We start from the raw sequence: 13,300 nt of genomic DNA on the forward strand, positions 1-13,300 counted from the left end.
GGAGAAGAGACTTCCTGCTGTCAACCTGACCAATGACCAGCTCTTCTTCGTGGGATTTGCTCAGGTACCTTCTGAGTCAAACGGCATCCCACAAGGATCCATACTGGGACCATTTCCTGTTCCTGTTGCTGATGTGGAGTCTGCTTTATGCTGACAAAACTGTGACATCAAATAACAATGTGGCTTTCAAGTCCAGTAGAGGCGAGGAGAGTAAATTAGAGGAGAGGTGAGGTGAGTAGAGTACTGTAGAGTAGAGTGAAGTAGAGTCAATGAAAGGCGAGTAGAGTCAAGTAGAGTCAAGTAGACCAAATAAGTAGAGTCAAGTTGAGGCAAGGCAGGTGGAGTAGAATCAAGTTGAGGTGAGGTGAGTAGAGTACTGTAGATTAGAGTAGAATCAAGTTGAGGTGAGGTGAGTAGAGTACTGTGGATTAGAGTAGAGTCAAGTCCAGTTGTCCAGCGGGGCAGTTTGAATAGTGTTGGCGGATCGTTCCGTGTTTAGCGGTTCCTGGTCGGAACGCCGCTCAGAATGAAACATGAAGGTTTAAAGAGGTCACACAGCTGCCTGACGTCTTATTAAAATGCACCTCAAGGATCCATACTGGGACCATTTCCTGTTCCTCTTGCTGATGTGGAGTCTGCTTTATGCTGACAAAACTGTGACTGACACACCAGACAGACATCAAATAACAATGTGGCTTTCAAGTCCAGTAGAGGCGAGGAGAGTAAATTAGAGGAGAGGTGAGGTGAGTAGAGTACTGTAGAGTAGAGTCAAGTAGAGTCAATGAGAGGTGAGTAGAGTCAAGGTGAGGCAAGGCAGGTGGAGTAGAATCAAGTTGAGGTGAGGTGAGTAGAGTACTGTAGAGTAGAGTCAAGTCCGTGTTGGCAGATCGTTCCGTGTTTAGCGGTTCCTGGTCGGAACGCCGCTCAGAATGAAACATGAAGGTTTAAAGAGGTCACACAGCTGCCTGACGTCTTATTAAAATGCACCTCAAGGATCCAGCATCACTGCAGCCGTCTCATCTGTCTAAACAGCCGGCTCAGAACAGCTGGTTTGAGTGTAAATAAACTTAGATTTTGCTGTGATTTAATTGTAATAAACAGATCGAACGGATGCTGAAATAACTACATCATGATGTCAACTTGTAAAAAGCCTGAATTCTTTGTCAGGTCTGTCCGCACGATGACAAGCAAACAACTTTTAAAATGCTTGTTTTCTGAATGGAGGTCAGCTCCATACACACTCAAAATAACCTCATCTGAAGGCATAAATACAGCAGTGACGTTACTGTTTATACACAGATATCTACATATAAACACACCGACGTTGAAGATGTTGATGATGGCAGCGGAGGTGGAGTGTGACCCCAGTGTTGGCTCCGGCTAGGCTGAGAGGCAAGATTGAAGATAAAATCACTTAATCCCAAAAGTTTAAAAACTGAAGTCCTCCTGCGGGTAAACTGCTCCGGATCAGAGCAGAATCAGGTGTTTATTCCTCCAGAAGATGAGACAGCAGCAGCGACGCAGGACTCTCAGCAGCAGCTCACCAGCCCCGACATACATGCACATTTTTCACCCTTAGTTAAGCTTTGCTTAGTTTAGCTTAGTTTGGCCAGTCCCAGCCAGCACTTGTGAGAAAAACATGGTGGACCTCTGGAAGTTTAGTGGATAGAGACTCACCATGGAGTCTCAAGTGACATAAGAAGGAGCATCAAATCTAAATGAGCAAACCAGCCCACACCAACCTGACTGGTCTAAATTTAAATACATACACACGAGCGCTGAAGAAGTGGGTTCTTCATAATGTGATGGAGATTTCTGAAAGTCCGATCTGATGGAGGATCGTGGTGTCAGTTTGTTGTTGGAGCAGCTGACAAAAAGTTCAACCTGGAACAAGTTTGTAGATTAGAACCTTTATTTTATATTTTAACATGGAGCTGCTGCCACAGGATCTGCTGGATGAAGTGAAATCCTTTACAAACATCACAGTGTTTAACAGTGAGCTGCTTCACTTCAGGAGGTTCATCTACTTCCTCCTGCAACCAGGAGGCATAGAATGCTTTCAAAAGGAACTAGTCAGCACTAAAAATGTCTGAACATCCTGAAGAAACTTTTTGTAAATTAAATTAGTGTCAGCATAAAAGGAAAGTTTATCATTGGAGATGGTTGTCAAATATTTGTACTACAGGAGAAGAACCACTGACTCCATCTGTCTGCTGGTAAACAGCAACATGTGTTTGACTTTGACTTTAAATGAAATGAAAACTCTGTTTTTCAGGTGTGGTGCTCAGTTCGAACACCAGAGAGCGCTCATGAAGGCCTGCTGACCGACCCCCACAGCCCCCCGCGCTACCGCGTCATCGGCACACTCGCCAACTCTCCGGACTTCAGCCGCCACTTCAACTGTCCTGCAGGGTCGCCCATGAACACCGGGAGGCGCTGCGAGGTCTGGTAGACAGGCCCGATACGTCAGCGTCAGAGGGGTTAATTAGTCCGTCTGGTCGTTAAGAGGTCGAGGGTGTTCATCAGGAAACACGCCCGTCATTTAACAAAACACATTTAGTTTAATTGACCGGTGAGTGTCTTAATTAACAGGTTATCCTTTAATTACCAGGTGAGGCTTGTTAGTGTCTTAATTAGGAGTCAGGTCTGATGATGGACAGGTGGAGGTGATTCAGTGGTTACTAGAAGCTTATTAAGAGGTTATTAGAAGGTGTTAATTAGGGCGGGTCAGGTGTAATATTCAGTTTCAATATAAATATGTTAATTAGAGACGATCAGACTGACTTCCTGTCTGGAAACTGGACGGACTCAGTGGACTTCACACAGAAACGTGATGGACTGATGAAGATGAAGCCACATGGAACGATGTTGCTGATCAGCATTTCTGCTTTATCAACCTTATTGATTATTATTAATGGTTTTTGTGTGCGTGTGTGTGTTGTCCATTGTATGAAAGAGCTGTAACTCTGTCTCTCTGATGACATCACTGTGATGACCTCATACGAAAGTGAACTGTTACATCATTATTCATGGCGGTGTGTGTGTGTGTGTGTGTGTGTGTGTGTGTGTGTTGGCCTCAGAGGGTCCAACTGTGGAGAGTGAGGTCACATCCTTTAGTCCCCAGAAGTGAGGTCATTTCCTGTCCCCCATCTTTACCAAGGTTGTATTTTTTAGGTAATTTAGCAGAGTATTTATTTTACACTGAACACACTACAATCTAGTTTTTTACCAGACAACATATTAACACTACAGTCTGGATCAGAGAGTTCAATAAAAAAAGAAGAAAATCAGATGCTAATGGAAGTGACACACCGGGCTTCTGGGGGTCATACTCTCTTCCCATTGGCTCACACACCTGACGTCCCCAGGTGTGAGGTCCACAGTTGGACTTGATTGGCCATCAGGCGTACAGTCCTGATCTTTCCTGTAGTGCCACCGTCACAACAAAACATTACAGTTAGCATTAGCTCAGGGCTAACGAGACCTGCTCTAGTCCTGATCCAGGACAGACCGTCATCATTCAGCGACTCAGCGTTTTATTTTCAGGAGCAAAGTTAGACACACAAACTCACCTGATGTAGGAAATCTTCTTAGAGAGTCTGACAGAAGAAGGTCTCCGCCATTAAAGACAATACAAACATGACGTGTTTCTCAGTCTGAGCTCTTGTCTGTTCTCGTGTTCTTATGAAACATCATCAGTTCAGTTTAAAGTCTGAACAAGAACTCTGATGTCCCTGTTCTCAGTGTAATGTTCTGCTTCTTCCTGTTCTCAAAGTTCAAACTGTTTTATTAAAATGACCTTCTGTAAACTGGCAGATCTTCTTCCTCTCTGACTGCACTGTTGTTCAGCTGCTCAGCGTCGCCCCCCGCTGGTCAGACGTCTGTACTGACTCTAATGGGAGAGACCTTTCTCGGTCTGATCAATCAGTTTAGTATCAGATACCTAACGATAACTAATTATCGTCTGATGTCCTTAACAAACAACAAACCCCAGATCCCTTCATTTATCCATCAATCAGAAAAACTCCTCAAAAAGGGAAATTTCCCCTTAATTTATTAAGTTTAAATGATTTTAGTTTAAATTAGGGCTCTAAAAAATGCATCTTCAAATTCATATTTTAATACATCATGGGGTTTTTAATTGAATATCTGTATGGATTAAGGGATTATTAAGGGGTAGAAAGATATTAAAATGTATAAATTACTATTATAGGTAAGTTTTAATTTGTCCTGTGAAAGGATCTTAATTTTTCAGTTAAACTACAAATGAAACGTTCATTAACCCAAATTTGAGGTTAATTAATGTAAGAAATGAAATACATTATATTAAGGGTTTTTTTAAAGGATTATCTCCATGAGGTTCAAAAACATTAAATCACCGCATTAAAGCATCACATTTCACCTTCACTGAAAACATAATGTCCTTTTATAGTTTGGAGGGTTTTTACATCATTTGTTGACATTTAAAGAAGTTTTACCCCTTAAAAAAACTCAAACCTTCAGATAAAAATACATTATCTATATGATTATTATAATAATGTAATGATATTAAATCACTAATGATTGATAAATTAATGGATGTCACTTTAAACCACTTTACATGTGAATTGTGTTTTATCTTCTCAGCTTTATAAACAGCACAGTAACAACGGTGCAGGGTGTTGTCGGGGGTTTGACAATACTTCAAGTCAATAAGCAATATTGCAAACCAATTTAAATCAACTGGAAACGTCGTCCACAATGTGTCTGAAGAGACGAGACGCAGCACTTTTATCCTCTCTGTAACAGTAACACTAACCACCATGCTAGTGTTGTCATGGTAACCAAAACACACCTGATTTCAGAGCAAAAAACAAGCAACTTAAAAATCAGACCCATCAGCTGCTTGTTGTGTTCGTTCGACAAGAACACAGAACAAAGACATTTATTTTGACACGGTTCTTTTCTCAGACGTCTTTAAAATATTTAAAATATACAAATTACATAATATATAGTTTATATGTATATAAAATATATAAAATATATATGTGCACTAAATGAGCGTGGGGCGTCAATGGTTGTCAATGATTATATTAAATACATGAAGTTCATAAAGTTTTAATAACATTTCAGTTAAAAAAACAGACATGTTTCCTCTGAGGATTACCCACAATCCTCCACTGTCACAGTGCAGCTGCCTGGTTCTGACAGCAGGTGGAGCTGCTGTACTGTTCACCTGTGTGTGTGTGTGTGTGTGCACGCGTGTGTGTGTGTGTGTGTGTGTGCACGCTGGTCCAATCAGAGAGCAGCGTTACAGACATCAGTGATGTCAGAGTGAGAGGAAGTTTTTATCAGACTGAATATGAAACATTTAACATCCCATAATATACACCTGTCATCTACTTCACTTCAAATAACAGTCGTGCATTCGAAATGTGTCTCCAGTCAAACTACACAAGTTAAACTGTGATTCTACTGATCAATAAATGTATCTATTGATCTTTATTATTGTATTTACAATAAATATGTTGTAAACTGTGGACATGATGTCTATCTTTCCAGTGATCTGATTGGTCAGTGGTCGGGTCTCAAGTTAACCAGCCGTTGGTTACCATAGTGGTATATCTGGTTACCATGGTGATATATGTGGATGCCACGGTGATATATGTGGTTGCCATGGTGATATATCTGGTTACCATGGTGATATATGTGGATGCCACGGTGATATTTAAATAAATTAAAGAGTTTGGTCTAGACCTGTTCTATGTGAAAAGTGCCCTGAGATGACTTTTTGTTGTGATTTGGCGTTTTATTTATATATATATATATATATATATATACATATATATAAATCGATTGATTGATTGATATATCTGGTTACCATGGTGATGTATCTGGTTACCGTGGTGATGACAGCCTGTTAAAGGTAATCAGATGATATTATAATGATATGATAATATTAGTGGGTTCACATTAACTGTAACACATCACAGCTGCTGAGATTCATTAATGGAAGATTCATTAAGAATTGTCTTTCAATGATGTGTAAAAAAAAAAAAAAAAAGATAAGATCAAATCTATACTTTTTTTTAATTATTATTTTCAAATGGTTTTGTTCCTTTTTAAGGTCCCAGCAGGTTCCCGTCCACAGCTCGCTGGCTGACTGTGTTCAAGAAAACAGCTTCAGTAAAAACTCTGTTTTCAGTTCCAGAAAGAGAGCTAACTTAAACTCTGGTCAGTTACCATGGCAACTTAAACTCTGGTCAGTTACCATGGCAACTTAAACTCTGGTCAGTTACCATGGCAACTTAAACTCTGGTCAATTACCATGGTAACTTAAACTCTGGTCAGTTACCATGGCAACTTAAACTCTGGTCAGTTACCATGGCAACTTAAACTCTGGTCAATTACCATGGTAACTTAAACTCTGGGTCAGTTACCATGGCAACTTAAACTCTGGGCCAGTTACCATGGCAACTTAAACTCTGGGTCAGTTACCATGGTAACTTAAACTCTGGGTCAGTTACCATGGCAACTTAAACTCTGGGTCAGTTACCCTGGCAACTTAAACTCTGGGCCAGTTACCATGGCAACTTAAACTCTGGGTCAGTTATCATGGCAACTTAAACTCTGGGTCAGTTACCATGGTAACTTAAACTCTGGGTCAGTTACCATGGTAACTTGAAGCTTCAGACATGTAGGATCAATGAATAATGATCTCTATCAGTCTGTGATTGGTCCACTGATGGATCATCGTTCCTATAATATTGTAGATTATATGTTAATATTTCTGAGTGAGCAGCATCACTGAATGATGTTGAGCTGAGATACAAACAGACGTCTGAACCTTTAAAATCTGCTGTATTTTAAACTCGATGCAGATCATCAAACACATTATTATTGATCAGCCTGTGAGCTACAGTCACGTCTCTGTGTCTTTGATCTATTTATGTTTTAAATCTTTTACTATATTTTTCATCTTCAGTTGCTGCTTCCTGTGTTTTGCTCGTCAGATTAAAGCTGAACTATTTAAAATGTAGCTGCAGCCTGATACACAGTCAGATTCCACTTTATCATCATTAAGGAAATATGACTCTGATAAATGATGAATTAATGGACGACACTGAATAAAACTTTATTGACACTTTTCCCGCTCTGCCTCAGACTCTATTTGTTAAAGATAAATGTGCATCGTCTGCATACACATGCATTAATGTCTCTATGTCCACTGGATTAAAATGGAGGCTCTGCCTTTTATTTACCTGTTATCATGACTCCTAGAATCAGAGTTGATTGAACAAACTAATCGGCTGTTCTGGAATGCTGACACCCCTGACCTAAAACCCACAGGAAGTCTGCAATTAGCCTTTCAAAATAAGACTTTGCCCCAATTTTGGCACCTGAACAAACACCATCTCCTCTGAGGGCGTTAATGATATAGACTTCAAGCTTTAAAAAAAAAAGTTGTTAAAAACTTGTTAAAAACTTAATAACATGTAATCTCTCAAACAGTTTGGATTTTATAAGCCCTGAAAGTTGCAGTGCCACATCACACCTTATAATGTAAACCAATGGGGAGGCAATCTATAGGCATGAACTTTGTGTCAAACAGAGGCTTCTGACGTCTAAACTATAAGTCTGACCACTTTCAAACCTGTATCAATGGATTTGCCACGAAATTTCCTACTAAAATATGATTTTTAATGTTAGATTTGGCCAAAGTCATGGGATTTATGAGGAGATTTCAACAGAAGCGTACTCTAAAATCCTCCTCTCCAACTGCTCCTGGTGATGTCACTCCCTCAGTGCTGTGAAACATTCCGCAATACACACTCATTATAAAATCACAGGAGGAGCAAGAAAAGACTTTAAAACTCACACTCTAATATCTCAAAAACAGTAAAATATAGAAAACACATGTAAATTCAAGATTTGTAGGTCAAAGTCTCGTGGCTCATTTAAAGTTCAAATGAAGTTTGTATCTAAAACTATGTGGAAGCAGTAAATGTTCAAAAAGGTGTGGGTTCGCTCATACTCTCCATTCAAATATATGAGTATTTTTCTGTGTCCAGCTGCAGTTACTTATTGTCTCTACACACCTGACAGTACATATGTCAATCAAACTTTCAAAATAAAAGCACACCACACTTGTAAGAAATATCCCTCATTTTTAAAAAGCAAAATGATCCCGACGGTCGAGGTCCCGACCAACGCTGCTTGATAATAATAATTGTTATTATTGTTTCCTTCTCCGTCGTCACTTCCATACTGCTGTGGATTGTGGGTGATTTTCTAAGTTAATGCTTGAGGCCTCTTGTGGACTTGATGAACAGACCATCCAGTTACAATCTGGAGCCGACAACATGGTGAAAACAGCAATGATCCTAATCAGATGTTTTATACTCTGAGTATGAACTGTTACTCTCTGGCAGACGTTACAGAGCCAATAATGCAAAACCAACCGTCTCAGCCCTCATAACCCTGCTGAACAACAAACTGCTGTGACTTTTTCATCTTAATCCATTGTTGTAGTTTTATGGACTAGGATGTATTCAACTTCAACTTCAGCCTCAGTTTATTTAAAGTGCACATCACCAAAAAAGTCTTGTTTTAAAATAAACATGACTTTACTTGTAAAAGTACACACACACACACACACACACACACAGATAATAATGGGCTTTAAAAGATAGAAATCATATAACTGTATCATATTCCCAGTGCAATACTGACTGATAGTGAGTGCAGTACTACGCAACTTGTTTTAATTGACCTGGTATCTAATTTGTGGATTTAAATAAACTCGGCCACAAGGATAAACTCCATGTACCAGGTGCAGTGGTGGAAAGTAACTAAGTACATTTACTCAAGTACTGTACTTCAGTACAATTCTTAGGTACTTATACTTTACTTGAGTATTTCCACTTAGTTTTACTTTGTACTTCAATATTTCAGCAAAAATCAAAGATTAGAGAAAAAGTCCAAAAACTGAAAACAGATTTGTGTATCAGAACTTTGTTTTTTCTTCTTTCCTCTCCCATTAATCATCTCACCACCCCTCAGATTTATCTGCTGACCCTTTGGAGGGGCCCGACCCCTAGGTTGGGAACCGCTGGACTAAATTAGCTAACTGTATATAAAGTAGTGTAAACTAGCTCCACCTCCAGCAGCTACAACAGTAACATGCTGCTCTAACACTGATGCTTCACTATTAATAATCTAATGATGTCATATATAATAATATATCAGTCAGAGGGACCAAACCACTACTTTTACTGCAATACTTTAACTACATCAAGCTCATAATACTTATGTACTTTTACTGCAATACTTTAACTACATCAAGCTCATAATACTTATGTACTTTTACTGCAATACTTTAACTACATCAAGCTCATAATACTTATGTACTTTTACTGCAATACTTTAACTACATCAAGCTCATAATACTTATGTACTTTTACTGCAATACTTTAACTACATCAAGCTCATAATACTTATGTACTTTTACTGTAGTAGGATTTTTCATGCAGGACTTTCACTTGTAACGGAGTATTTGTACTTTGCTTTATTGGTACTTTTACTGCAGTAAAGGATCTGAGTACTTCTCCCACCACTGACCAAGTGTACAACAGTGTCTTGTGTATGTATCTGCACATATGGAGATTATGTACCTGACTGTGTATTTTTCTACATGCAGCTGTATGCACACAGACAAACTTCCCCTCAGGGACAATAAAGTCTTATCTTAGAAACAGGCTCAGCTGCAGGTAAATCATCCGTATATTTGTGTTAATTATTGCATACTGAAAGGTTTATAAAGTCTTTATCAGCAGCTGGAGCTCTTTGTATACTGATAATAATAATAATACAGTTTATTTGTACATTTCTTACGTACAAAGTGCTTCATATCAGACAGACTCTACAAGTGAAGTCCTATAAAATGTTTCTGAGGAAGTGTCACCTGACAGGAACGAGACGCAGGGGGGCGTTTGTTTTTAGCACAGTGGAGACACTGAGGCGGGGGTGGGGCTAACAGGTAGGCGGGGCTTACAGCAGTCAGTCTGTAGCTGGAGCCTGAACACACGGAGAGACAGACAGCTGCTCACCTCTGAGCTGGACACTCACCTGAAGACTCACCTGAGGGTTGGACAGCGTGAGTCCTGCAGCAGGAACAAGTTCAACAACATGAGCATGTGCAGGACAGAAGACTGATCGACAAATCACTGACTGACAGGTAGATCATATCAATCTATTGATTATTCAGTAATGAAACACAAACGTTCAGTTTGAAATCTTTATTTTAAAGGTTTGACCATTTATTGATAATGACATCATTAAATATTGCTATTACGTTCTATTGGTGGTCAATTATTAATATATAAGCATGATCAGTGTATAATACGTGATCTTTTAGTGACTACACAGCTGAAAAATGTTTGACTTTCTAAGTTTTAAATTACATTTCAATTGATAAATGATCATTTAATTTGGATCTTTGTCAGTTTTTAGTCATTAACTCTTCAACAGCAGCTGATGAAGTTGTATAAATCTAAAACTACACTTTCATAAAACTTTCTGTTTTCTTTATAATTTGCCCGGAGTGACTCGATTCCTCTGACGAGATGATTTGTTGTGTTTGTTCTGAACTGAAGTGAGTTTAAGTTTCATCTTTAGTTTCTAAACAAAGTAAAGTCTGAATCAGAGTGTCATCGTGTTTCAAATGTTTAAAAACATCAACAGTGAACATTTTTCTGATTTGTTTAATCTGAACACTTAAAGGACGAGTTCCCAGTGTTCCCAGTGTTCCCAGTGTGTTAAACCAGCAGTCAGGTGTCTGTAATCATTCCTCCTGTTCATACTGGATATTAAAGATCCTTCAAATGTGCTTTCAATGGAAGTGATGGAGGATAAAATCCACAGTGTGTCCACACAGTCATTTAAAAGTCTGTGTGAAGCTTCTATTCAGCTTCAGCAGTCTGAGTTAGTCATATCAAGTGGATATCTGACACATTTACAGTCTTTTTAGCATCAAATTCCCTCTTTGTGTTTCCTCGGACAGTGTTTCCCTGTTGAGCTGCAGGTGGAAGTATAGTAACAAAAAGAGGAACTTTGGCACTAAAAAGACTGTAGCGTTGAAAGATATCTACTTGATTTGACTCATCTGGACGCTGAAGCTTCATATTAGCTTCAGACTGTGGATTTTGTCCTCCATCACTTCCATTGTAAGGTCATTATGAAGGGATCTTCTAATGGTCAGTATGAACAGGAGGAATGATTACAGCAAGATAAACAGCTTTAATGTTCATCTGATGACTGACTGATGGTTGAAGACACTTGGAAAAACTGTGAACTCGTCCTTTAATCTGATATATTGATTGTTAAAATATCATTCAGGTGTTTTCCTGATAAATTATCAATCAAACTTTATTTCATACATATTACAGCTGACTGATAAACTATCAAGAAATATCATCAGTTAAACGATCAACGAGGAGACTTAACGAGAAAAACAAATAAAAACAATAAATGTGAAACTCAAAAATATTACAGTTACAAGACTGAACAAGATTTATGAATAAGATGTACAGTCAGAAACAAGAACTAAATGTCAGTTATTCATACAAATATATATATACATATACATGTATACATATATATATATACAGTATCTATCTCTGTGTCCATGTACAGTACAGGAGGAGGAGGAGGAGCTGAGGGAAGATGAAGAGGAGAGGGGAGCAGAGGGAGGACAGTGCCACACTCATTGCCATGGAAACCAAGCCTGAGAATAACTATGGCAGCATTAACATGGTAACCGCTGTCTGTGTGCTCTGATCAATGAGACACTGATTGATTATTGGAAAGATATAAAAGAACATACGGACATTTATCAGACTAGAAAAGATTCAAACACTCTGAAGTTAGTAAAGTAAACTTTATACAGAGTTGACTAAACATTTAATAAACCTTCCTGTTATCAGTAACACACGGAGTTCCTCATGGAGGCATTTTGGTGCCTCTGATGTTTTCATTAAACTTTCTATGGAGTTCAATGAACATTTAAACATTTAGACATTTTGTAAAATATTAATAATTAGTAAATCTTATTGTTTGTCAGTAACATGTTGAGTTCCTCAGAGAGAACATAACAAAAACTAAACTAAACCAGTGCAAGTAGCACAAGAGCAGCCAGTTTGACCAGTAAAACTATCGTCTACATGTTTGTTAAAACTTCAGTACACAAGACTAAACTTAAACAATAAGCTACATAAAGTACAAATAAAGCAAATGTTTAGTCCATCATCTTTGATGTATTGTTAAAATAAAATAAAATGTACTATTATTAATTATTAATTCATAAGTCAAAACAAACATTTAAGGTGTCGGAGCTGCAGATGTGTGAGAGAAGATGCTGCATCTGTTCACAGGAAGTGTTTGTTTTTAAATCAATGAAACTACATGTGTGTAGCTCACAGACCTGAACACAGTTTCATAATGAAACGTGTTGTCAGTGAATATTTTTCTTAATTACATTTCATTATTATGTGGACAGAAAACATAATTCAGATGGTTTCATGTTCTCTGCTAAATGTTTTTGCTGTTGCAGTTTAGAAGAACAGAAACATCATTTCTTGCTTTAAAAGAGAAAGTTCAGATTAAAAACTGAATATTTGTTGTGATTGAGTCATGTGGGATAAATCAAACTTCATATAATCAACGAACAGGCATCAGTCAGACTGAACTAAAACTTTTATTGGAATGCGTCACGTTCACCTGGATTGATGATGTCGTTGTTACGCTGCGTGTCAGCGTACTGCAGGGAATGATCAATACAGACCTGAGACCTGTTTAGCCTAGCTTAGCACAAAGACTGGAAGTGGAGGGAAACTGGGTGTTTTTGTTTTCATGTGGCTGCAGCAGGAAACAGGAAGTGAGTGTTGAGGCGGGACAGAGTTTAACTATGAGTGGCTGATGAGTGACGGATCGTTAGAGGACAGAAGACGTTTGTTCTGTTCTTCCTCTCATCACCAGTATTTGTCTTCAGTCTCATTAAGAACAATGGACTCATTAAACAGCAGGAAGTGTCTCGTCTACAGTGATGACGTCATCATGACATCATCATAAAAACACAGATTGACAACAGGCTGCAGTTATTACTTGAGTTCATTTTATTTTTATTTAATGTTTATCTGTATAGGGACACGTATATAGCATGTCTGCCCTGGATGGGCTTTTAATACATAAGATAAAGATATAAGATATAATATATATAGATATAAGATCAAGATAAATAAAAATACATATGAAACTGCACAAG

The 13,300-nt window shown here is 38.4% G+C and overlaps 1 protein-coding gene across 1 annotated transcript in view; it reads left to right on the forward strand.

Moving 5' to 3' along the window:
- ece2b (endothelin converting enzyme 2b) overlaps positions 1–5,519 on the forward strand; it is a 58,015-nt gene extending 52,496 nt beyond the window's left edge. The window contains exons 18-19 of the mRNA XM_044354079.1: positions 1–64; positions 2,276–5,519. The exon at positions 1–64 is cut by the window's left edge and continues 32 nt beyond it. Coding sequence (XP_044210014.1) covers positions 1–64; positions 2,276–2,452 — 241 coding nt within the window. The 3' untranslated portion in view covers positions 2,453–5,519. The remainder of the gene's footprint in view (positions 65–2,275) is intronic.
- Positions 5,520–13,300: the final 7,781 nt, after the last annotated feature.

Source organism: Thunnus albacares, chromosome 6 (genome assembly GCF_914725855.1).
Source record: "Thunnus albacares chromosome 6, fThuAlb1.1, whole genome shotgun sequence".
NCBI lineage: Eukaryota > Metazoa > Chordata > Actinopteri > Scombriformes > Scombridae > Thunnus > Thunnus albacares.